We start from the raw sequence: 27,572 nt of genomic DNA on the forward strand, positions 1-27,572 counted from the left end.
GTGAAGATTCCCTTCCAGGCTGCAGATGGCTGATTTCTCCCTGCTGACTTCTTTCCATGGTGGAAGAGGGTAGGGAGCTCTGTGGGGTCACTTAGAAGAACACTTGACCATTCATAAAAGCTCCATCTTCATGGCCTACACACTTACCAAAGGCCCCACCTGACACTGTCACATTGACATTAGGATTTCAACATGAATTGAGGTGCAAACATGCAAAACCACAGAAGGTCTGTGACCACCTTTTTTGAGAGGGTATGGAAATTACTCTCTAGGATATTATACTCAAAGTCCGGGGTTGTGCATGCATATTTCCTAACTTCTTGCTGGCCTACGCCACAGCCACAGCAATGCCAGATCCGAGTCGCATCTGTGATCTACATCACAGCTCATGGCAACACCAGATCCTTAAGCCACTGAGGGAAGCCAGGGATAGAACCTATGTCCTCATAGTTATTAGTCAGAATTTTTTCCAGCCACAATGGGAACTCTTCTAACTTCTTTTTTAATATCCTATTATACACTGATCATTTATTTACTGAGATGCTTGACTATTCCCAAGAGGTGACTATATCTTACTTGTTGTAGAGTGTTAAGAATAGCCCTGCATCTGAGTTCCCATTGTGGCTCAGTGAAAACAAATCCTACTAGTATCCATGAGGATGCAGATTTGATCTCTGGCCTCACTCAGTGGATCCAGTGTTGCCATGAGCTGTGGTGTAGGTCACAGATATGGTTCTGCTCCCGCATTGCTGTGTTGTGGTGTAAGCCAGCAACTGCAGCTCCGATTTGACCCCTGGCCTGGGAACTTCCATATGTCTTGGGTGCGACCCTAAAAAGAAAAAAAAAAATATTTCTGTGTCTTCCCTCGAGCACTTCAAGGATTTCTACTGTGTTTGCACAGTTTGCACAGGTAACTATGGTTCTATACTTTAAGAGACAGAGAACATGGGCTTACACACTTCAGTCATAGCCATATTTGCTTTGTATTCCTTTAACCTTTTCTCAGAGCTTTCAGTAGCGTCGTTATCCTCCTCTCAACAAGCCAGGGGCTGCTATGAAGTGAGACCTCTCGGTTAACAGGCTGAGGGCAAGGATTGAGAAATCTGGAGAATTCCATTAGAGGTTATTTGGGGAGAATGTAATATTAGCCTATTAAGTTGATCAGCAGCCTGTTTGTAACCCCCATCTCTGGCAGAGCTTTCCTGTGGGAGTCATTCAAAACTTCTCTAGTTTCTGGACCTTTCAGTCACTGTTCAGCTTTCCTGTCTTCTTTGTAGTATTTGGGAAAGCCTGTAAATTCTTCATCTTCTAAATAAAGAGCTCATGAGTAGAAGCATCATTCTAGAGTGTCCTTATGATTTCTGAGGACTTTTTGAGAGATCAGCCTACATTTTTTGCTTTTTTCAATTTATTTCAGCCAGAATGGGGTTACTTTTTCCAGGAGCTCAAGTAGAATATGCTGGTGTCCTTTGCATTTTCTCATATCCTCCTTCCTACCCCCCACCCCCCGGGGCTTAATTCAGTCACACAAACATTGTTCATAAATTTTGTGTAAGCCCTGTGGTAATTGTTTTAGGGGTTACATAAGTGAATTGGACAGTTTTTACCTTCAAGCAGTTTATGATCTTGTGGGAAGAAGGAAATGGTAAGTACACCAAAGCTGTAGTATGCAGGCGAAAATAAGTATAATTTCTGCTTCTATTTTTATTTCGTACTTGGGTTAAATTTATATAAAGCTGGCTAATCAAAGCCCTGTGGAATAAAGCAGAGGAAAAGGAAAAAAGCAAAATCCCTGGGCTGAGCATACTCACCATGGCCTGTGAATAGCCTGGCTCCAAAGTATGAAGCCCAGATGTTGGGTTTATCCCATAGCTCAGTGAATGACAAAAATCATTGACTTTATCTGTTGTAGCTTCACTATCTACAAATAACCTGTGATAATGCACGCATCCTCTTTGATTCATATTTTCTGCTGGAAAGGACCTACTGGCTGGCATACGACTATGCACAGCTGGAGGAAGCATATTCTTGAATTCATGGCAGTAAAACCGATTGTCTTTGGATGGTCACGTGCCACAGTCACAGAATGTAACAGATAATGAAGGAATTGTTACAATGCAGCTTGGCTAAGACAGCCATTGTAGGTAAGGTCTTGTCCCTAAAATGTGTCTTTTCAATAAATCAGTTCATGAAAACTCATAGCTTACCCCTCTGAAGAAGATAACTGTTAGTGGTCTCCTGCCGTAGCTGGAGAAACTGAGGTACAAAGTGAGTGGTTAATTTCTTTGAAATGGCCTGTGAGCAGTTCATTTCCCTGGAATGTCCAGGTTGCCTCTTAGCCAACATTGCTGATGACTAATTCTTGACACAGTTCTTCCTCAGCTCAAATATATTCTCAGCAAACCACTGGGCTCATGACCAATGATCCCTGCTCTGCTTTGTCCATTGGAAGTATTAGAAGCTTTCAAGGTCACTGTTTGTATGTATCTTTGATATCATCCCTTTGGACCATGTTCCAGGCAGTTACCTCATGGTGAGTATCTCTGCAGAGATCCTCACTGTAACAACACATCAGTAACTGTTACTGAAATATCACAGACCCAGGCTCTCCTATGACCCAACTCTGGCCAAGAGGTTTTCTGAAATGAGGAGTGTGAGGAAGATGAGAAAGTCAATATCCTTATAAACTAAGCTGTACTCCTAATAAAAGAAAAGAAAACAAGAACAAAACATTGACATCACTTCAGAATCCAGCTTGTTTTCTTTACAGAGATCATTTAAGTTTGTTCATACCAACTCATATATTTTTCTTCCCAGCTGATGGCCACATGCTTCAAGAACACAAATTCTTTTCCTTCTGATTTTATCCTCCTTCTACCTGCTTCTCCGTCTGTTGTTTTGCAACACTGCAGTCCTTGGATAGAGGCTTGGCTGGTCAGGATGTGCTTATCCTGGGCAGACAGACAGAGGATTCAGTGAAAGCAGCGACTGGTCATGCTGGGTTTGTCTGAGAACCGTCTGTCTTCTTCTTACTTCTGCCTTCATAGTAGCTTGCTTAGGAACGCAGGGATATTTCTCCAGTTTGATTCTGTCTGCATGGAAAAGCAAGAACCAGGGATTGAGGCTGTAGCAGTTAACTTGGCTTTTTCTCATTCCTGAGCTGGAGCCAAGTGGCACTGGCTGCGTGCAGTGACATCATGTTGGCACCTTGAAGTTGGCCACAGTGCGTGTATTTACACCAGGGTTAGTTGCAAATGCTACCTAATAGTCAGGGATTATTTTTCTTTTTCTGAAGAGTTGACTTCCCAGTATGTCATTGCCCTTTGCCCTTAACCTATACCTGAAGGATTTCTGCCAATGTCCAAGAAAACTTTATCAGAATTCTGACACATTGTGGACACAAGATGACAATCCATAAAGTTAGGAAGGGAGGAATTCTTTACCTGAAACATCATCAAAATATAGTTTGGGGAAGTTCCCTGGTGGCGCAGTGGGTTAAGGAGCTGGCATTGTCACTTCTGTGGCTCGGGTTTGATCCTTGGCTCAGGAACTTCTGTGTGCTACAGGCATGGCAAAAAAAAAAAAAAAAAAAAAAAAGATAGTTTGGGGACAGGGCTTTATCTGACCTGTAATCTCCATGACTATCCCTTTAAAGCTCCACCAAATAAATATTGACCTTTTAAACCACAAGTGTGCTTTCTAAGCAAATGCTGCTTCAAGTTGACCTATAATCCCTTATTCCTGCTTCCAACTAGGCTACTCCCACAGGTTCTCCTGTCTCTGGGAAAACTCAGGAGTCACCCTTGCTCCCAACATCGGTACGTCCAGTTACAGATGAAGCTTTTTATCCTGGGACTCTTGTGACTTCAGTGATTGTAAGAACTTCAGAAGCATCGAGGATTCTGGGAGTTCTCATTGTGGCTCAGTAGGTTAAGGACCAAATGTTGTCTCTGTGAGAATGCGGGTTTGATCCTTGGCTTCGCTCATTGGGTTAGGGATCTGGTGTCGCTGCAAGCTGCAGTGTAGATTGCAGATTCGCTTGGATTTGGCATTGCCGTGGCTGTGGTGTAGCCCGGCAGCTGCAGCTCTGATTCGACCCCTGGCCCAGGAACCTCTGCCACAGGTGCAGCTGTGGAAAAGAAAAGAAAGAGAAAAACACTGAGGATTCTGGTCCCACCATGGCCTTCAGTTGTGTGAAGTTTGGTTGGTATCTGAGCATTGGGGAGGCTTCCGCCTTTCCTGAGATCTCTTCTTTCTTGCCTTTGATAACTTCACAGCAGCTTCAGTGATGACAGCACAGGCCATTGGCAGCAAATGGAGGGATATGTCAGAAAGATTCTGGGGCAGCATTGAGGAACTCAGTTACCCCTTCCACTTGGAAACTTCCAGAAAGAGATGAGTGAGGTCTTAGAGGAGAGCCTGTAGGTCCCTAGTCATGGGTGGAGCAGAGTTTGAGAGGCCATGGTTTTATCTCCAGGTGACTATATTCCTTGGGACCTGATCTTAAGTTCTCCCTTGGAGAAATGACAGTGGCACAGAAATCTGCATTCAGTGAGATAGGGTTTAACTCTTGGTTAAGCCCCTAACAATCACTTATCCTTCCATTCATATTCCAAGATAAGAAAAGCAAAGAAATCCCCAATGACTTAAGATTCTCCTCTGAAGAAGTGTGAACAAAGTTACAGGAGCCTCTGAATTGCCATTGTACCTATAATTTTGTGCTTTGAAAAAAAAAATCAACTGCTAGAATACAAAGTACTTTATTCTTTTTTTTTTTTCTGTCTTTTTGTTTTTTTGTCTTTTTAGGGCCACAGCCATGGCAAATGGTGGTTCCCAGGCTAGGGGTCTAATTGGAGCTATAGCCACCGGTCTATGCCAGAGCCACAGCAATGCCGGATCTGAGCTGTCTCCTTGATCTACACCACAGCTCATGGCAACGCTGGATCCTTAACCCACTGAGAGGTCAGGGATCGAACCTGCAACCTCATGGTTCCTAGTCAGATTCGTTTCCGCTGTGCCACAGCAGGAACTCCAACTTTATTCATTTTTAAAATGATCGCATTAAAGATCACGCACTTTGAACCACTGTGGATGAAACCTTGCTGTCTTGCCTAAGGAAGGTACTCAAGAACATTTCTGTGGAAGTGCCTTTGAGACAGAAATATGAAGTCACATTTAGAATACATTTTAAAAAATTGACCTGGGAATGACTTAGTCAGTCAGTCAGCTAGCACAGGCAAAAGTTCTTCCTAGTTTCCCCAGCTCCCTCCATGACTTCCCTACTCAACTGGAACAACTTGACAAGCCTGTGAGGTCAATGATGACACGAACCCCACAGATTTCTTCCCCAAACCCAGGCCTGACACACTGAAATCACGTGATGAGTATGTATCGAAGGAAAAGAAGAAAGCAGATCCTGAAAATAGCTTCACTAGTGACAGAAACGTGAATTCTCCGTTTAAATTTAGTTGGGTTTTTTGTTTGTTTGTTTGTTTTTGCTTTTTAGGACTGCACCCACAGCATAAGGAAGTTCCCAGGCTAGGGGTCAAATCAGAGCTGTAGCTGCCAGCCTACTTCACAGTCACAGCAATGTCAGATCTGAGCTGCGTCTGCAACCTATACCACCGCTCATGGCAACACCGGATCCTTAACCCACTGAGGGAGGCCAGGGATTAAACCTGCATCCTCATGAATACTAGTTGGATTCATTGCTGCTGAGCTACAATGGGAACTCCTAAATTTAGTTTTGAGCGATACATTTTAAAGCGACAAAGGTTTATTCTAAAATTTCCTTTTCAGTGATGCATTTCTATGTAGGGTGTGTCATAGAAGCAACAAAACTATTTCATGAAAACAGTGGGACTGTTTTGGTAAAATCTAAACAGCCTGCCAAACAGAGGTTATGATGAGTTTGTAATCTCGGCGAGATCTACAGAGAAGTAGAAAAATCTCTAAGTCTGGCAAGGGTGTTTTTTAAAGCAACATCCAGCTATTTGTAATCCTTCGAAGAGAAACTCTATTTTCACATAATTCACTTAGGTTAATATCTTTTGCATAATATATCATGAATGACTTTTTAAATTTATTTATTTTTTGGCCCTGTTTGTTGTATGTAGAAGTTCCCGGGCCAGGTATTGAACCCAAGTCACAGCAGTGACAATGCCAATCCTTAACTGCTAGGCCACCAGGAAACTCTCATGTGAGAGATATTTTTTAAAGGTAATTCTCTCGTCTTCTGAGGTTTTGATTCTTTTTTTCTGTTTTATATTTCTTCTTCTGCTCTCACTAGTCATCAGGCACATCTTCTTAGGGCAGGGGTGTCCGGGGGTCAGAGGAAGGTTGAGGGCCAGGACTCCTCTGTGCCTGGAACAGCTGGCTGTGCCCTGCCTGGGGGAGACCCTTAGTTCACCAGTGACGTCACCTCCCCACTCTGGTGTGTCAGCTCTTGGCAAGGCTTTGTCCTTGGCCACGAGTGTCATTAGATGAGAAAATATGAGTGACTGAAAGCAAACACATCGCCAGTCCTAGAAAAGCAGTTCTCAATTTGTGTTCTGTGGATGGTGAGTCATGCCTGAGTACTGAGAACAGAGGAGGAGAGAAAACAAGGGGAAAGGACACCGTCCACCCTCCCCGGTTACACATTTGGAAACTCCTCACTTTGGGCATTTTTGTTGGCTTACATGGCAGCTGATGAAAACGAAACGTCAACAAAATAAGAACGTAGTATTGAATTACTGGGAAAGTATTTTTTCTCATGGCTGCATGAGAAACAGACTTTACTATTTATGTACATCTTAATTTTCAGACATTAAAATTACAGGAACATAGCCAAAATTAAAAATAACCTGGGTTTTGTACTTTCTCAATGCATAACTCTAGAACATTCCTTGACCTTCCTGCGTCCTGGCTCCTGCTATTTAGTTACCATGGTGACCACCAGAGTTCACCTTGTTTTTTTGTTTTTGTTTTTTTTTCTGATGTGAAGGAATAACAGGGGACAAACTGAGACTGAATGTGCCAACACAGAGTGTAGTCTTATTATAAGATGCAGCTTTCCTGAATTAATCTCCTACATTTTGCCACACACATAATTTTAGTATTTTGCTGCATTTGTCCTCCTTTTCGAACTTATTCTAAGTCCACATCAGGCCCCTGAACAGTTTTATACTTTTCTTTAGATTCTTTCATCTCCCTGGAAAGAGTCTGGTTTTCCCCTGAGGCCCAGCTGGGTACCACGTTCTGAGAACTGGTCAGTCTCTACAAAGCTCCCCTCATCTATGGCCATTTTTCTTTGCATGTTTCCAATTTTTTTATAATCTCTGGAGTCTTCAGGCTCAGGTCCAGTGAATCCTTAGACCCAAGACTGATCTTAATGTACTTCCCAAGCTTCTTTTTATTTTTTATTTATTGCTTTTTTTTTTTTTTTTTTTGGTTTGTGTGTTTTGTTGTTGTTGTTGTTTTGTTTTGCTGTGCACAAGGCATCTGGAAGTTCCTGGGTCAGGGACTGAACCTGTGCCTTAGCAGTGACTCCAACTACTGCAGTGAGAACTCAGGATCCTTAGCCTGCTGCACCACAAGGGAATCCTTTTGTTTTTAAAACCTGTTTAAGTGTGTGTTTTGTAGACCATTTGTCACATGAGAAGTCATTGGAGTATGAGCTGCCATTATATTTATTGATAATGTTTGCTATTATTTATTTAGTTAGGTTTTTTTTTTCTATTTGGGGATATTCTTTGTAATAAATCTAATCCACTAGGGGATTAGCATAGCACATAATTTATAGATACATATACAAATGTTGGCATAGGTAATTATATTTTTCAATAATGTATTGAACCATCAAAAAAGTTATACACCACTACTTTGGACTATGACATTCTCAATGGACAGAACACGTTTGTGTGTGTGTGTGTGTGTACGCACGCGTGCATGCGTGCATGTCTCCTGGCACCCAGCATGGTTCTTGTGTGCTTCTAATTTGATACGGTGGTGCACAAAAAAGTCTGTGGGATGAACTGTAACCCAGAGTTCTCAAACTGAGAAAGCCAGAGAGTTAATAGTGAGAGATTAGCACGGTATTTACTTGTCTTAGTTTCTGCCTAAACAATTACAGAACCTCCTCTCCACTGGCATTAACTTAAGAGGTGGTCCCTGGGGGCTGTCTATCAGGCCCCCACTGTCCTGCCCCAGCGCTGTATTGATGTATCGATGCTTTTTTCACCTGTGCTGGTTCCAGTGGTGACCCTGCAAAAGTTCTATAGATCCTCCCCCTGCCTCCTGCATGGCCAGTTCTCAAGGCAAGAGCCCAGGTCCTCACCGAAACTCTCCTGGTGCACATCTTTGTTTCCACACGAGCCTTCGGGCACTGGTTCTCCACATGTGGTCCTGGGACCAAGAGCATCAGCGTCACCTGGGAACTTGTTAGAAATACAAATTCTTGGGCCCCATCCTAGACCTATGGAATCAGAAATCTGGGCTTGGGTACCATCTGTCTTCATGTTACTGTCCCTTCCAGGTGGTTCTGAAATGTGAGAACCACCAAAGGGCCTGTGCAGGCAACTGCTCTTGGAGTTCTGGCTGCTGCTGTAACCCTGGGCTTCCTGCTCCCCCACCCTTGGCACCAGGTTTTAGGAGCCGAGACACATCTGCTATGTGAGGTCTGCATTCAGCTTGCCTCTCCAAAGATGGAATATTGGACGATGACACTAAAGAGGATGCTGGCACTCAGTAGTAGAGAAAAGGGGAATGGGGAGTTAAACATGTTGAGAAAGAAGAAAAAAATACATTCCCACATTGCTTTGTGCCCTCTCTCTGCCACGACTTATTTTACGTAGGAGACTAGCCTAATGGTATGAATGAAAGGAATACTGCTCTCACCCTACCTTCAGTGGAGCCTCTTTAAAATGACTCCTTCCTTTTAATTTCAGTCAGAGACTCACTAGGATTAACAAAGGCAAAGGAATATAGAGGTAGGGTGGTGATGCTACTGTGTGATTTAAATCAAGCCAGTCAATCTCTGAACCATCCTTAGAACCTGGAAGACCCAGAGGTCAGAAAGTGGGTGAGGAGTCAGGTTTGCTCCCTGTGGAGCAGAATGAGATCACCAGCATCTCATTTGTATCATTTCAGTGGCAGGTGTAGTGAGGAGCCCACACCGGCAGACAGGAAAGGGCTCCTCAGGGAGGGAGGTAAGGAGGAGCTGAGAGAGGCATTGGGTGACTTCAGGGCATCTTTGAAGGACCTGAGCTCAGGCTGCCTCACGTAGGTGTCTTAACTCCTCGCTTTTCTTTCTCAAAGCCAGAGCAAGAGCAATAGTGATATGATTTAAAGGAAAACTCCTTTACATACATTGCCTGTAAGTCCTGTAATATTTTTATGGTTTATAAAACTGTAACCAGTGTTATACTTCTCAGTCAAGACACGCCATAAAACGCAAGGACAGAATTAAAATTCTTTATTTCTCTATGACTAAATTCAGCTTTCATTTAGGGTTAGAGGTCATTATTTGGTTACCTCTCCCCTTCTCCTTGCCTCCAGTCCCTGCCTAAAGTAGAGAACTGAACCTGGCTATTTCCTGGTAAATTCAATGTTATCTGGTGAATTTTGTTGTTGTTGTTGTTGTTAAATTCCATAGGTAAAGCACAATTGTATAACCAATCATAATTCCACTTCCCTCTTGCCTTTCCCTCCTCGGAATTTGGTACCGCACAGAAGCCCTGCTTCTTCTGCAGGGTTGGGGTGAGGAGTCCACAAGAAGAACTGCCTGGTGGGGTTACAGAGGTGGGAGCGTCTCCACCTCTGGTACACACTGACTGCCCTACTGCTGTCAGGACTGGCCACATAATTTAGGGGCCCAGTGCACAACCCAAACTTGGGCCCTCTGGTTAAAAAAAAAAAATTAAGAATTTTAAAACAGAGAGCAGAGCATTAAACTGAGTGCGAGGCATGGTGCAGCTGTGTACAGATAACAAGTCTAGGAAGCCAGCTACCTTTGTTCCCCACTGTCATCTCCCAGACTTGCTCCTGGTGGGAGTAGTGGCTCCCGCTCTTTCTGGGTGGTTTCCTGTTTCTCCTGCTGTCTTGGATCCTGACCCCAACTCCCTCAGATACTGCAGATTCCCCGGTGTAGCCACACCTGCTGTCTCAACTCCCCATGACTAGTATCCATGAGGATGAGGGTTCGATACCTGTCCTCATTCAGTGGGTTAAGGATCTGGCATGGCTGTGGCTGTGGTGTAGGCCGTGGCTACAACTCTGATTGGACCCATGCCTCCCCCTTCCGGGGGCCTGCTATGGAGGCCCTCTGTCTGGTGGCTCTTGTTTCAGCACAGCCAGCCGCTCTTCCCGGCTCCCTTCCACCTTCCACCACAGGTGACCGTTTCTGTCCTCCCCTTAAGCCACATCAGCTTCCATCGCTCCCTGTGTGCAGACACAGGCTGCTAAACCTCTACTGTCTGTTTATGCCAGACCATGACTAATCCCAGGGTAATCCCAGTCCCAAATTTTAGCCTGTCAGCTTCTCCCACTTTTGATTCCTCAAAGTCTGAGAAGGAGCCACGTTAATTTCCTGTCCTTCCTCAGTGTCCCCGCAAGAGTCAGTGCAGATAGGGAGGCAGGTGGCACCGCTACCACATTATTTTTCCCTAATTTTATTGTTGTTTGCTTTTCAGGGCCGCACTTGCTGCCTAAGGAAGTTCCCAGGCTAGGGGTCGAACAGGAGCAGCAGGGGCCAGCTTAAACCACAGCCAGGCCAGATCCTAGTGGCATCTGCGACCTTCAGTGCAGCTCACGCCACCTGATCCTTAACCCACCGAGTGAGGCCGGGGATGGAACCCGAATCCTTATGGACACTAGACAGGTTCATTACTGCTGAGCCACAACGGAAACTCCTTCCCTCATTTTTTTCTTCTCTCTGGTTTTCAGTCATTTTTCTGATTACTGCTGGGGTGGGGAGGAGGGAAGAGTGTGGAGTGGCAGAAACCAGTTCCGTTTCTTCCAGTTTAAAGCCATCCGTCAATCATATTTGTCACACCGTCTATATCAGGGTTTGCAAACTGGGGACTAGGGGCCAAATCTGGCCACATCCACCTACTTCTGTATTGTCTGTGGCTGCTTTCCTGCTACAACAGCAGAGTTGAGTAAATGGAACAGAGACCACATGGCCCACAAAGCCCAGAATATTTGCTATTTACCTTTTCACTGAAAAAGTTTGCCGACCTCTGTGCTAGACCATCACAGCTGAGAGTAAAGTGCCTTTGCGGCTGGTGGAACATAAATGGGGATCCTGAGAGATGTTTGATGAGCCACAGATTAATGCCTCCTGCCTTAACTTCTGCTAGAAGATACTTTCATACTACAGAGAGAACAGGTGGTATGATTTCACGTATGCACAGTGGTGGAATAGGAATTATTATTGTCACTTTAAAGATTAAAAAAACTGGGTTGGGGAGCTTAAGAAACTTGTCCAGGATTACAGAAGAAATGTGAGGTTGATAGTGAGGAAATGGAGCTCTTGATTCTTTGGAGTTACTGGCAAATCTCCAAGGAAGATTCAGTGTGTTAGGGAAAGAGGTGCTAAGGATGTTGATATATGTGGCTGCAGGACACCTTTAGATCCACAGTGCACTTGGGTGGATGTTGAGGTAGGGTGGCTAGAAGGTGGAGAAGGGAGGGGGCTAGAGATCCTTATGTGTTTGAAAAAAATTATTCCAAACGGTGACTATTTATTTTCTTCCATACTTCCTGTCCACACAATGAATCTGAACTTCCGTCTTGTGGTAGTTTAGCATGGCATTTTAGAGCAGGTTGATTCCTCATGCACCTTAATTAGCTAAGTACAAGTTCTCCTCTTTACTACTCCTGCCAGCCTTTACATTCACATAGCAACTGTTTATGAACCTTGGTTGATTGCCATAGAATTCACAGCCTCTTCACACAGCATCAGAGTGAGAAGCTTCTTTAAGCCTCCAACATCTTTGACAATCATATGGCTTCAGGTGTGTTCATAGAATGTGTTCCAGTAGGAGTCATTCTCCTTTTTCTCCTGGCTTGTTTTGTTAAATAGCCGTGCTTTGTTCATTTGTTGAGGTTCCCTGTACTGTGATCTATCCCAAGCCAAGGGGAGCTCAGGGAGGATTAGGAAGGACAGAAGTCAGGAGGAGGTCAATACAGACATCACCCGTGACTCCCTACATTACAACTGATCTTAGGCTCTTCTTTTATGTTAATAAAGGGTCTAGAGATTGAAAATAAAAGGCATTTAAAGGACACCTGAAGACAGTTGACATAAGCACAGCAATTAGAACACACGGATTCATAGTCAGCACAGAAATGGGGTGATGGGTGCAGCTCCCCTTGTCAGCCTGAAGCCAAGACATCATCCAAACCAACGCATGTCTTTTTTCCTGGTCCAGGTTAACCCCTCTGATTAACATCCAGCATTTGTGATTTGCCTTACATTTCTTGAAAAATGCAGTTGCATTATTTGAGAACATGTTCTGTATGAAGATAATATTGTCCTAATAGGAAATTTTGTACAGTTAGCTTACTGGAATAATCAGCTACTATGACTATGAAAGCTAGAGTTTTTCTTTTTCTCTCTCTCTCTCCCTTTTTTTTTTTTTTTTTTTTTTTTTTTGACTCTTGCCCACAGCATGCTGAAGTTCCAGAGCCCGGGATTGAACTCAAAGTCACATCAGTGATCTGAGCCACAGTAGTGACAATGCTGGATCCTTAACAGCTAGGCCACCTGGGAACTCCTAGAATTTTTCTTAATTTGCCTAATTAAAAAAATCAGTTCAGTTGGTATCAAATTGTGTAACACTGTTATATTTCTGAAGTCTTAGTGACTTTTTCAATTCAAAGCATCAGAAGTCAAAAACCTGTTAAGAGCAAAATTACTTTTAGCATCTTTGAAACTTTATGCACCGAGAAGTAGGAAGGCGGTGTTGGGGGAGCAGAGAGGAGAATGGGGTCTTGGAAGAATAAGGAAATTAGAGAAAAAAATCTGCTGAAATAGTGGGATTCCATAGTCATTGCTGTTGTTTGAGTTTTTTTGGTGGCTGCTATACTCTGTGACTAAACTTATTTCAGCCCCATGAAAGGATGGCATGAGTTCATTTGTGTTGCAGTAATTCTGATACAGAGGTAATAGCTGCCATTCAGCTCACTCCTTGAATCTGGAGAATCCAAGAAAGCCTGCATTCTAGTTTGGGCTTTCCCAGGTACTGGCCATGCTATTTCAGGCAAATGACTTAAATCCCTCTAAGCCTCAGTTTCCTTATCTTTTTAAGAGAGGTAATTATAGCACCTGCTTTATGGATTATTATCAGGATTTCATGAGCTAATACTGTTTATGGCATACGCTTAACCCAATGCTCAGAGCATAACTCCTTAGTAGAGGTCAGCTACTATTACTGTGAATAGAAGTAATATTTAAAACTAATTAATTACAAATGGGAGTTCCCACTGTGGCTCAGTGGGTTGAGAACCTGACTAGTATCCTTGAGGATGCAGCTTCCATTCCTGTCTTCTTTCAGTGGGTTAATGGTCTGAGGTTGCTGCAAGCTGCGGCATAGGTTGCAGATTCATCTGAAATCCCCAGTTGCTGTGGCTGTGGTGTAGGTCAGCAGCTGCAACTCCAATTCGACCCCTAGCCTAAGAACTTCCATATGCCACAGGTGCAGCCCTAAAAAGCAAAAGCAAAAGTGGAAAAAAAAAAGAATAATTCATCACATATAGACTGCTGAGAGAATGTCCGAGATGCTTTTCTTTCTGGCTATACACAGGGCTCTTTTGTGAGTGAAAGGGAAATGACTGATTCTTGTTAATTGTGGGGCTGGGCCTTTTTAGAAGTGATGAAATACAGGAAGGAATTCTAGTTCTGGCTAGCTAGGAGTCTGGTGATTTTCCAGGGATGTTCTCTTTGTCAGATGATAAAATGAATATCTAGCAATTTTAAACTAAAAGGTGACATTTTTCAGAGGTCACAGGTACTGTTAAAATGTCTGAAAAAATTATAGTGGTCAAGTAGAAAGAATATAGATAAAATTTATAGAAAACTAGAGTTGCCTTTATTACTTAAATTTGGTTTTAGTCTTTTTATGTAACCAATAACTGTGTATTATATTCTATGTCTAGTAGAAGAGTGACATCATAATCATAATTATAAATATAAAAATATTTAAAGTGTATTTGAGGTTCAAGAATGAGTGGTTGATGTTGAAAATGCCAAAACCTGGGTGTTCCTGATATGGCTCAGTGATACCGAACCCCACTAGTATCCATGAGGATTTGGGTTCAATCCCTGACCTTGCTCAGTGAGTTAAGGATCTGGTGTTGCTGTGAGCTGTGGTATAGGCTGCAGATATAGTTCCAATCCCATATTGCTGTGGCTGTAGTGTAGGCCATCGGCTACAGCTCTGATTTGACCCCTGGCCTGGGAACTTCCCTATACTGCAGGTGTGACCCTAAAAAGAAAAAAAAAAAGAAAAAAGAAAAAGAAAAGACAATGCCAAAAACTGTTATATCATTATGTTACCATTACTTTATGTAATAGTATAGTTCTAGATATTTAAGTGTTTTTCTCTTATACAATTGACAGTAGTGTTATTTCTGTGAAAAAAGTAAAAAAGGGGGAAAAAAAACCCTAAACCCTATTATAGATGCTAGAAATTTGTATAAAGAGGTAAATTTTGTTTGTTTGTTTGTTTTTTGTTTTTTTGTTTGTTTGTTTTTTGTCTTTTTGCCATTTTCTTGGGCCACTCCCTCGGCATATGGAGGTTCCCAGGCTAGGGGTCTAATCAGAGCTGTAGCTTCCAACCTACGCCAGAGCCACAGCAACGCAGGATCCGAGCTGCAATCTGCAACCTACACCACAGCCCAGAGCAACACCGGATCCTTAACCCACTGAGCAAGGCCAGGGATTGGACTCAAAACCTCATGGTTCCTAGTCGGATTCGTTAACCACTGCGCCACGACAGGAACTCCATAAAGAGGTAAAATTTTAAACCTCCTTTTATCAAAAGGATAAGAGAGGCCACCTTATTTTACATTCAAAGTGTTAAAACTCTCAAATTGTATGTTTATTCAGACTCAATGTCTAATTTTAAATTTTTTAATTTCTTTGCAGTACCCTAATCTATGCATTTGTTAATTTTTTTGTTTTCTAGAAATCTTTTCCAGATCTGCAGTTATCTTCCTTGAAAAATATTAAGCAGAACACTATAAAATATTTTACTATGGAGTTCCCTTGTGGTGCAGCAGTTTAAGGATCTGGTGTTGCCACTGCACCTGTTCAGATTGATGCTGTGATGTTCAATCCCTGGCCCAGGAACTTCTGCATGCCATGGGTGTGGCCAAAGAAATTTTTTTTAATTCAAAAAATAAAACAAGGAGCTCCCACTGTGGCACAGTGGGTTAAGGACACAAGGATGTCTCTGTGAGAATGAGGGTTTGATTCCTGGCCTCGCTCAGTGGTTTAAGGATCCGGTGTTGCCACAAGCTGCAGTGTAGGTCACATATGTGGCTCAGAGGAGATGTTTAGAAAACAATGTTTGCCCTGGCAGATGTATTTCTTAGGTAAAAAGGTACCTCTTAGGTAATAGCTCTCTTCCTAGTATAGGCTCCCTTTCCAATGTAAATTTAGGCGATTGATAGGGAGGAAAAGCGCTTTACCTATATCTGCTGGGTTTTGACTGTTTTTAGCTCAAAACCAGAGTGGCATGTTTTGGGGTCACATATTTTATTCCTCCTCAGTTTCTCCTCTGAAACTTTCCCAAGAAATTTCACAGTCCAGAAGTTGAGTTGACAGATTGCTCTATCCCATTGAACAAGTCTCTGAGTCCTGACAATAGATCAGTTCACTTAAACTCATTTCATACAAGCATTCAGGTATTTAGTAGGAGATGTTTCTATGGAACAAAAAGAAAAACAATGGCAATTGATTAGAGCAGACCCTTATCACAGTTCTTTCGTCTGAGGGCAGTCAGTTGGGAGAGAGAAGATTTCTAGATGTCAGGGCCAAAGCATCTTTTGCTGCTTGAATGTCTCTGATGATGTCATTGGATATTCAGGTAAATTTTCTGACTGGTCTATATAGCAACTGGAAGAAAAATTTTCCACGCAGAATATTATGGCAATTTCTCTGAAGTTTATATCAAGTTGTTCATATTCAGTTTGTAGGGTTTTGTGGATTTTTGTTTTTAATAATTCCAAGCTGTTGATCATCTCGGCTCTTTCAAAGTTTGCTCTGCTGGAACTTAAGGAATCTCAGATTGAACTCTTAACTCTTAAAGCTAGAAAGCCAAGTCAAGATCTTGCCTTTAGACTTAACCAGCAATATCTAACAGTATGAGTAAATACCTCTCTTCTCAAGGTTTCCCAAATATCCTGAGAGTTCTAGGCCTGCCAAGAAGTGACCATCGTTTCTCACCTGATAAGGCTGCTGGGAACCCTGTAATCTAGGTACCAGGCCAATATTTCCAAGTGGCTTTATTGGCTCCCTAAAATTAACCTTAGTTCTTTAAAGCATATCAGATTCTATGCACATCATTCTCAAATATGACATTCTAGTAAAAAATTTGGCAACATAACCAGTTTCCAATTGTCCTGTTATAAGAACAGAGTCTTACTGAATTTATGCAAATGATTATATTGCCATGAAAATAAGAACACTCATTCATTAAGAGTTTCCAAATTCTGGAGGGATCACTCAGGGAGAAAAATATTTTCATTTTTGTTCACAAAAGTACACTATACCAAATTGATTGAAGACATAGCTAGCTTAAGAGAAAAAGTTTCCTTATATCTGGAAAAACAAAACATTAAAGAATCAATAATATTTCAAACAAGAAGTGGTAGAAATTATAGTCATCCTCGTCAGTTCCTCCAGACCCAAGTGTATATTAAATATATATGTATTTAATTTTTATTGACATATAGTTAATTTATAGGTTGTGGAGTTCCTGCTTTGACACAGTGGGATTGGTGGTGTTTCTGAAGTATTAGCATGCAGGTTCAATCTCCAGCCCAGCACAGTGGTTTAAAGGATCCCACGTTGCTGCAGCTGTGGCATAGGTTGCAAGCGTGGCTTGGATCTGATCCCTGGCCTGGGAACTCCATATGCCACAGGGTGGCCAGAAAAGAAAAAAGAAAAAACAAAACATGGTTGTGATAATTTCTGCTGTACAACAAAGTGACCCAGTCATACATATACACATATCCATTCTCTCTCAGATACTTTTCCCACATAGATTATCACAGAATACTGGATTGAGCTCTCTGTGCTATACAGCAGGTCCCTTTTGGCCTATCATTCCATATACCTCAGTGCTGCATATGCAAATCCCAAACCCCTGTTCCATCCCTCCCACCCCCCTCACCTGTCCCCTTGGTAACAATAAGTTTTTCAAAATCCATGAGACAGTTTCTGTTCTGCAAAGAAGTTCATGTGTATCTGTTTTGCTTTTTTTTTTTTTAGATTCCACATATAAGTGATATCATATGATGTTTGTCTTTCACTGTCTGACTAACTTCACTTAGTATGATACTTTCTAGGTCCATACATGCTGCTGCAAGTGAAATTATTTCATTCTTTTTTATGACTAAGTAATACTCCATTGTATATATGTACCACATCTTCTCTATCCATTTCTCTGTTGATGGGCACTTAGGTTGCTTCCATGTCTTGGCTATTGTGAATAATGCTGCAGTGAATATTGGGGTACCTGGGTCTTTTCTAATTATGGTTTTCTCTGGATAGATGCTCAGGAGTCAGACCCATATTTTTAATCCTCATTCTACTTGAATCCAGCTTTTCCATTAGTTCTGGAAATTCCTATCCAACTCAGTTTTATGATATTAAACTTGTCAGAAACCTGTATTCTAGAATACTTTCCATGAGTCTCCTTGAGATGAAGCACTTTCGCTGGAACACTTTTGCAAAAGCATCAGAGTAAAACAATGGCTGTAATTGATAAGAATTTAAAATGGCCATGGTCAAAGATCTGATGAGAGTTCATTACAATGCAGTTGACAAAGAAATGTGCTTATTTCTGTGACACATATCCACAGAATTACAACTAGTAACATTGAACAAAGATGTACCTGATTTCTAAGAAAATTTCAGATAATTTCTGGAGCACTTATAACATATGTTGTACAAATATGATCTAAAAAGTTTTAGTATCACTTCTTATTTGACAATGCTTCCCATGTAATTTGACATATCAAATGAGCCTAATTAACACCTCTTTTTTCATATGGAGAGAAAAAAAAATCTTTTAAGATGTTCCAGAGGACTTCTGGAAAATCCAAAAGTTATTTCTAGTTCAAAAAGACTTCATTTAGAATTTGATTTTTGGGAAATTCGTCCAAAATATCAAAAGGTGTGGACACTTGACTAAATAAGGTTCACTGATCATTATAAAAAAATTGTCATATATTTAACCAAAGTGACAATAAAATATTTCAGTTACATAGTTGTGAGAAAAACTTAGCTCTTTCTTTTCTTTCTTTCTTTTTTTTTTTTTTTTTTTGTTTGTCTTCTTGTCTTTTCTAGGGCCGCACTGGAGGCATATGGAGATTCTCAGGCTAGGGGGTCTAATCGGAGCTGTAGCTGCCAGCCTATGCCACAGCCACAGTAATGCAGGATCCGAGCCACGTCTGTGACCTACACCACAGCTCATGGCAACATCGGATCCTTAACCCACTGAGCGAGGCCAGGGATTGAACCCCAAACCTCATGGTTCCTAGTAGGATTCGTTAACCACTGAGCCAAGATGGGAACTCCAAAACTTTGCTCTTTTAATATTAAGAAGAGTTAGTTTTCCTAAGTAAAGACCTGATAATGAGATAATGCAGACCACAGGAAATTATTTTGATAAAACATAGAATTTTGCTTCCCAGGCAGATTACTTAAAAGTTAAAGAAAAACTTTCTTAATCACTTCTCAGTAGCAGACCAACAGTGCAATAAAACTTTTGTCCTTTTGCACATGAAAGAAAATTAAATTTTAGTTTTATATAAGTACACTACTGATTTTAAAGCTTAATTGCATAACCGTTATCATAAATTCATTCAGTTTTAGCCAACTTAATGACATAAGGTAAGATTCTCGCTCTCTCTTCCTTCCTCCCCAACTTTCTACTTAATTTTTCCTTATTTTCTCCTTTGCTATTTTGAAATAATCAGTTCACTTTGGGACAAATTTACTTTCTTTTCCCTTAACAAAATTGCAACTTCATATCTCATACGTTTTCTCTTCTCTTCTTTTTTTTGGGGGGGGGCCACACTCACAGCATGTGGAAGTTCCTGGGCCAGGGATTGAACCTGCACCACTGCATTGACCCCAGGTCCCTGCTGCAGTGACAACACCGAATCTTTAAGCCACCTCGCCGCAAGGGAACTTCTCTCATACTTTTTCTTACCCCCCAAAACATCCTACTTGATTACAGAATCATTTCTCTTTTAATTTTCAGGAGCTTTAATCACATATATATTAATTAGAATTGTAAACCCTAGAAATTAGAAATCTTAATTTCTAGTAAAAATACAAATAAGCAGTTGTGAATTAGATGTTACATCAGAATTCTTTAGATTGGCAAATTTATGAATACATTTAATACATTTAATAATTTCTAGAAGCCTGTGTTTCTTCATAGTACAGTCTTTTTTTTTTTTTTTTTTTTTTTTTTTTTTGGTCTTTTTAGGGCAACAGCCATGGCATATGGAAATTCCCAGGCCAGGGGTCGTATCAGAGCTGTGGCTGCCAGCCACAGCCACAACCTCAGCAATACCATATCTGAGCTGCTTCTGCAAACTACACCACAGCTCATGGCAACACCAGATCCTTAACCCACTGAACAAGGCCAGGGATTGAACTTGAAACCCCGTGATTACTGGTTAGATTAGTTTCCCCTGTGCCACATGAGAAACTCCAGCTCTGGGACTTTTAATACAATAAGTCTGTAACCACTGCTATTTTCAGACTGCATCCTGTTTTCATAACCTGTAGCCTTAATAATTAGGCCTCTTGCTTCTCAGAAGGATTTTTAAATGATTCATTATTTTACAAGTTCTGTGGCAAGTTAATGATTTGGGGAAAACTATTTTTGCTTAGCAACCTAATTTTAATTGCTATGTGAGTTTTGAAGAGGTGCTATGAAGGAAGACAGATGAATAAATTTCTCCAACTCTGCAGTATGAAGTGAACGTTATTTTAGAAAGCGTTTATAAAATTTTCTGGGTCATCTAATATCCAGGATGTTTCTTCCCCTTTCAATTTGCCTGTGTTTAAGAATTTAGAAAAAAGCCATTTAGGAGTTGCTGTCATGGCTCAGCAGAAACAAATTTGACTAGGATCTATGAGGATACAGATTCAATCCCTGGCCTAACTCAGTGGGTTAAGGCTCTGGCATTGCTGTGAGCTCTAGTGTAGGGTGAAGATGCAGCTTGGATCCTGTGTTGCTATGGCTGTGGTATAGACCGGCAGCTGTAGCTCTGATGTGACCCCTAGACTGGGAACTTCCATATGCTGTGAGCTCAGCCCTAAAAAGACCAAAAAAAAAAAAAAAAAAAAAGCCTTATAGAGAATAGGTATTTTTATTCACACCTGGGTTCAATATCTTAGCTCTTCTATTCATTAGGAATAGATGTTTGATCAAGAAAAATATATTTAACCTCTCTAAACCTCGGTGGCCTCATCTGTTAAACTGAGAGTAATAGCAACTACTTCACTGGATTGATGTGAATATTAATTTAAATGAGATACTGTATGTACAAAACACCTAGCACACTGTGTAGCACTTAAGAAACAGTAAGTGAGAGCTACCAGTATAAGAGTATGAATGTTACTACACATGATACTGATCTTGAAGAGATAGCAGTGTGTGATGGCTTGAAGCGAGATATTAATTCTCTGCTCAGGAGTTGAAACTGGGCAGCCTGGATGAAAACCAGGAGTCTGAGCCACTAGACCAGTTAGATGCTAGGAGCAGAATTATCCTGATTCTTGCCTCAGTCCCCACCCCCCACCACCATTGAAAGCAAAAGTGTTTCAAGGAGGCAAAGAATGTAAACACACGTACAAAGTTTATTGTTAGAAACACAGTACAACATGTGGGAGAGCACACAGAGAAGTAGTCTATTTATCTAAGGCAGAAAGTAATACACACCCAAAGGCGGAGTGAGGGTGTGAGCATCCTTCTAAATGAGAAGCATGCCAGAGAGGTGATTTAAACCACTTTTATGGGGAAGTTCTTCTGGTCTTTGTCTCCCTTTGGCCAATTATCTTGTTTTATCTTTCACACCTGACCAGACCTCTGCAATGTATGTGCACATCTTTTGGCCAAGATGGATTCCAAAGCAAAGCATGGTGGGAAGGTTATCTGAACTTATTATGGTCTGGCACCTCCTCCCTTTCTGACCCAGAGTCATGTGTAGTTGGGGTGTCTCTGATGCTGAGGATGGGAAGTATGTGACTTCTTGGTCTTTTGCCCAAGCAGGGCTCAGCTCCCTTTTTTGATCCTGTCATTACCATTGGTTTAACAAAGTCACAGAAGACAAGTACCAATTTATTTGCTTTGTGCCTGGTATTTCTAACTTGGAGTATAGATAGGTGGCTATCTATAATGTTTATATATGCTATATATAAATGTTTATTCCAGAGCTCTACCTATCTCTTACCTCAGGAAAGATAAGCAAGAGGCTAGTTGCAAATGCCTATCCTGGAGCCCATCTATCTCCAACCTCAATATGTGAAAGTCTGTTCTTATCTGGTTACTTTCTGCTACTAAGTAGAATAAGGTGGTTTAAGTAAATAGTATTGATGGTAGACTTGGCTATACTTTTGAGAAATTATGTTTTTCTCCCTCTTACATGTTGTCCAATTCCTTCCTAAAACATTTCTTGACTAGTCTGCCATCTCTGGGTACTTTTGCAATTCTGAGATAGAACAGGTGCTGATTGCAGGCTTTGTTGTGTAGTCAAAGATAAAAGGCCTATTTGGATCACCAGGAAAGGACCAAAATCCTAAAACATACATGTCAAAGTAAAAGGAATTAGTGTGAACTGTCAGTGTCACAGAGAAAAATATACTTGCTAAGGCAAAATTAACATCACAGGTCTAGCAGGTGAGATTTTCCATCATCTAAAGTGAATTCATGAGGAAGAGAACAGAGAACTCAAGCTTTCAACCTGATGAGTGAGATATAACAATTAGATTAGTTTAAAATATGTTTTTTCTGTAAAAGTAATTAATACTGCAACTAATTAATTCATTTTCTAGTTAATGTTCATTAATTAATGTAATTCTGTTAATTCTATAAAAGCTAGTAATACTATAAAACTTTTATTTAAAAATATTAATATCGTTACCACACTCAACTTGAGTCCGTTTGCCCATGACACAGAAAAGCCAATCTACTAACACTGGATTGTGGTGAAAGAAGGTACAGTGTTTATTTCAGGGCCCAGCAAGGAGAATGGGTGGTTCATGTTCAAAGGAATCAAACTCCCTGATGGCTTTCAGGGAAGGTTTTCTCAAGGCAACATTTGGGGTAAGGGTTGCAGGGTGCATGACCTTCTTCCAGGTGGTTTGTGGTGAGGTGATAGGCTGGTGTTATAGGAACCTTAATCATCAACCTTCTGATTCCAGCCATTCTGGGGTCTCCATTCTTGTGATCATTATGTAGTCATCACCCTCCACCTGGGTGGGGGTCTTAGTTCCTACAGAAAAACTCAAAGATCAGCATTAGATTGTTAAGTATACCCTTGAGGAAGAGCTAGAACCCTGTTTGCTAACTGAACTATGGTTTAGGCTCTCATTACTTTTCTTGCTTGACTGCTTTTCCTCTGCTTCTGTGTTCCCTCACTTCTCTAACTGGTAACTGCTTGAGCCTGTTCTTTGGAACTCACGAAAAGCCTAGGAGACTAAAGCATTTTTCTACAAACAAGAAATGGGGAACTTGGAGGGGCCTCTGTGGATGGGAGGACCTGTAGGATCCTACTTGATTTCAATATTAGACTGAAATTTTTAGAAAGAACTAAATATAGAATTGGTACTAAGTAAATGCTGCTTTCTGTATGTTTGCAAATATAATTGGTTAAGTGCATGTAATATATAGATAGCTATGCATTTGTCTTATTTGACAAATGTCTTAAAGATGTAGATCCTATGAAAGACACAGAAAATCCAGGGAAATAAGACACAAGAACATGCTAGAGTCAAATACAAATGCTGTGTGTGATTAAGTTTAAAACATTACCACCTTACTTCCCTTGGGAAATATTGCCTGGAAATTCCATTAGCACATGATCTAAATTGAAGTTGTCAAATCAATATTTGATGTACCATCCTGAAGAGACTTAAGAGCTTACAGATAAAATTGTTTTAGATAAAAGAAATTCACTTGTGGTATGGGGTCATTGGGAGTTGCAATTCAATTTGGGAAGCCACTGTGCCTTATTTCTGATGTGTAACAGGTCAAGAGTTGAATTTGAAAGTGTAAGGGAGGAAAAATAATCTTTCCCTTCTAAAGTTCTGGGCTAATATGTCCTTGTTATAAAAAGAAATTAACAAACAGAAAAACAAACAAGTTTAAAAATATGCATATCTCTGGTATATGTAGGAGAGACCCAGGAAAATCAAGTAATTCTCTGAAATGGCCCAAGCCATCACCTTAAATACCAGCTTCTGCTAAAGACAAAAGATGTTGGGTGTTGGAGCCACTTATGAGAGGTTACTAGGATAGCAGAGTAAATGAGGGAAGCATAGCAAAGAGGGGTTAAGTCCTTGCCTTCTGCATTGATATGAGTTTTTAGACATTTACAGTGATCTTTCTCTTTCTGGTACATCAGAGAGAGACTCCCTTACAAATGGAGATTTCCCTTATAAATGCAAATATTTTTACAAAAGGGTAATATCCACAGTGGACTCAGGGCTTCACAGGCATCTGCTGTTTCTTAAAAATTATCAGCTTAAAATAATCAATATGCCAAAGAGGCATATTTTGGGGTGGTATATTATGATCCCCTTCAAAATTTTCTATTCATTACATATTTTATTTTATTATATATATACATATATATAGTGTCTTTTTTCCTTTTCTAGGGCTGCCTTCTGCAACATATGGAAGTTCCCAGGCTAGTGGTTGAATCAGAGCTGTAGCCACCGGCCTATACCAGAGCCCAGCAACGCAAGATCCGAGCCGCGTCTGCAACCTACACCACAGCTCACAGCAACGCCAGATCCTTAACCCACTGAGCAAGGCCAGGGATCAAACCCGCAACCGCATGGTTCCTAGTCGGATTCATTAACCACTGCGCCACGACGGGAACTCCTATTTTATTTTATTTTATTTTATTTTATTTTATTTTATTTTATTTTATTTCATTTTATTTTATTTTATTTTATTTATTTTTTATCTTGGGGCTTAAGTCAGCCCACCCTGCCAACAGATATGCAGTGCTGAAATACAGTAGGTCTGCTCTAAAGTGCTCTGACTTCCATTACAAAGAAATATCTATTTTTCATTCACCAGGGAAGCACAAAAGATGCTCTAAAATTTCAAGAACTAATCACTGAGTGAACCAGAAAACAGGATGCTAATGTTGAGGACCACTTCTTCCATTTATAGCATTCAAAATTAGTGTGCTATAGAAAGTTCACACACGCACAAAAGCGTCCATTTAGTTGCAAGAGTTCAGTTCAAAAAAGGAGTATGAATGTCGATATCAAGATTTGTTAGGAGTTTCTGTTGTGGCTCAGCGGTAATGAACCCAGCTAGCATCCATGAGGAATCAGATTTGATCCCTGCCCTTGCTCAGTGGGTTAAGGATCTGTCTTTGCCTCGAGCTGTAGTGCTCTGATTCGACCCCAACCCTGGGAACTTCCATATGTTGAGGGTGTGGCCAAAAAAAAGAGACCAAAAAAAAAAAAAAAATTTGTTAGAAGAATTAAATGTTCACTATCTGAAAGGAAACATCACACTGTATTCATTTTTCTATTATAAACTTAGTGTTTTGAAATGCTTTTCCTTGGTTTCTTAACTGTGGTTGGGCTCATAAAGGAAATTTACTTTCAGAAAACAAGTCTCTGTATTTTATCTGGAATGAAAAATGAAAATCTTGCTGCTTAGCTGTTGAAAGGAAGGACTATTTATAGCTTGAGTTTTAAATAAGCCCATGTGCTAAGTTACTATATTTAAAGGTTTAGGCAAATTCGTAGTACAGCCCTCAGGATTTTAGCACTATCTTCCATGAACTTTGAAGCCTAACCTCTGAGTTTAGTCTGTTTGTTTGTAACATACCTGTTAGTATGTTCTCTTGCTCAAAGACTGACAAAGACTCTGTAAAGCATTCAACAGGAAACAACTCAAATGCGCTCCCCCAGGGCCAAGTTAACTGCTGTTTGTTTCTTTATTTTACTTCAAAATATCTTTAAAAATTTTGATTTTGAAATCGATCTGTTTTCTTCCAATTCTTTTTGCTCTTATTCTTATTACTGTAAATGACTGACATAAAAAAAAAACCCACCTAATTTTGAAAAAGAGACTATGGAAAAATAGAATTCTGCATCACTAAAAATTCTCCACCCCTTTCCCTTGGCTTTTCCCTTTTTCTCTACCCATTTCAAGCCTACCCCACCCACTCTCTATCTGGCTTTTTCTGCACATTGTGACTTCCAGCTTATTCCTGGCTGGGTTTGAGGTCTGGATTTTCTGATAGACCATTTAGAATCACTTAAAAAAATGAATTTATTTGACAAAAGCTTTAGATTCACAGATTATTGCAAAGATAATACTGGGGGTTTCCGTACACCCCATATCCAGTCTCCTTTATAATTAACACCTTACATTAGCATGGTACATTGGTTATAGTTAATAAACCTATATTAATATGCTATCAACAACTAAAGCACATACTTTATTCATATTTCCTCATTTTTCCCTGATGTCTTTTTTCTGTTCAACGATCCATCCCAGATGCCACATTGCATTTAGTTGTCATGTGTTCTTAGCCTCCTCTTGGCTGTGAGGGTTATTCAAATTTTCCTTGTTTTTGATGACCTCAATTGTTTTAACAATTCCTGGTCAGGCATTTTGAGAGTGTCTCTCAGCCAGGATCTGTCTGATGTTTTTCTCAGTATTAGACTTGGATAATGTTTTGAGGGAGGAAGACTGCAAAGGCAAAGTGCCATTCTTAGCACAATTGTATCAAAGATCCACAGCATCCACAGGACCTGGCGCTGCTGATGCTGACCTTGACCTTGGTTTGAGATATTTGTCAGCTTAGAATCACATTTTCACTTTTTCCTGAAGACTGACAAAGTATTTTCCTGAAGTTTTTAATGACACATGGATTACAATTATAAGGACATTAACTTGGGACTGATCTTTAATTTTTTTCTTTCTTGGTGATGTTGTAAAGCTGCTATTAATTTCTAAGAACTTAGAAAATAACTTCGTTGGTGGTAAAAACATCTTATCTTTGTGTTGCAGGTGGGAATGAGATCCCAAAACCAGGGTGGAGAAAGTCCATCCAATGGGCATGGCTCCTGCCCCAAGTCCTCCATCATCAGCAATGTTGATGGTAAAAGTCTCTCAGAAGATACAAAAAAGAAGAACAAATCAAATAGAAAGGAGGATGATGTCATGGCTTCAGGAACTGTCAAACGACACCTGAAACCATCTGGAGACAGTGAACGAAAGAATAAGAAATCCTTGGAGTTGTCCAAAGAAGACCTCATCCAGCTACTCAGTATAATGGAAGGGGAGTTGCAGGTAGAGTCCAGTTTTCTCAGCTATTGTGGATCTAGACTGAAGCTATAAAACGAGAAACTAAGGAGTTCCCATTGTGGCTCAGTGGTAATGAACCCAACTAGTATCTATGAGGAAGCGGGTTTGATCCCTGGCCTCGCTCAGTGGGTTAAGGATCTGGCATTGCTGTGAGCTGTGGTGTAAGCTAAAGATGTGGCTCGGATCTGGCATTGCTGTGGCTGTGGCTGTGGCTGTGCCTGGCAGCTACAGCTCTGATTCCACCCCTAGCCTGGGAACTTCCATATGCCAAGGGTATGACCCTAAAAAAAGGTGGGGGAAAAAAAAAGACAGACTATGAACCTGTCTCCCTCACTGGTTTGTGAACTTCATGGGGAAAGGGACTATACTTTTCTTGCTCATTGCTAAATCCCTAATGTCTGGCACAAATTTGCACTGAATATGTATTTGTTGAATGAATGATTGAAAGAATAGATGCTGATTCCAACTTTAAGCTTCTCTAGAAGCAGAAAATTTCTTCGTAACATGATTTTGGTAATAATTTAACAGAGGTTTCTATACTTTGTAGTAGGAAATCAATGAAGTTACCTAATTTAGCCATTGACTGGTTGCAAATTGTAGAAAAGTCATGATTGTTAGAAAGCAGAGATAAGATCATGTATTACTTTTGCTTTTTACCCAGAAGGTAGAGTAAAAGAGAGATGAAGAGATAGCAAGAAAGAGGAAGAGAAGGGAAGAGAAAGAGGCATCATTTAAACCAGTCTTACCTGTGAGTTCCCTGGTGGCTCAGCAGGTTAA

General features: G+C 40.8%; 1 protein-coding gene across 4 annotated transcripts in view; it reads left to right on the forward strand.

The window, feature by feature from the left end:
* FILIP1 (filamin A interacting protein 1) overlaps positions 1-27,572 on the forward strand; it is a 215,533-nt gene that overhangs the window by 67,024 nt on the left and 120,937 nt on the right. For 3 of the 4 annotated variants that reach the window (XM_021092328.1, XM_021092343.1, XM_021092321.1), the window contains exon 2: positions 26,499-26,780. In XM_021092328.1, coding sequence (XP_020947987.1) covers positions 26,505-26,780 — 276 coding nt within the window. In that variant the 5' untranslated portion in view covers positions 26,499-26,504. Of the gene's footprint in view, positions 1-26,495; positions 26,781-27,572 lie in introns of those variants that run through there. The other variant, XM_021092336.1, reaches the window with a different exon arrangement.

Source organism: Sus scrofa, chromosome 1 (assembly GCF_000003025.6).
Source record: "Sus scrofa isolate TJ Tabasco breed Duroc chromosome 1, Sscrofa11.1, whole genome shotgun sequence".
NCBI lineage: Eukaryota > Metazoa > Chordata > Mammalia > Artiodactyla > Suidae > Sus > Sus scrofa.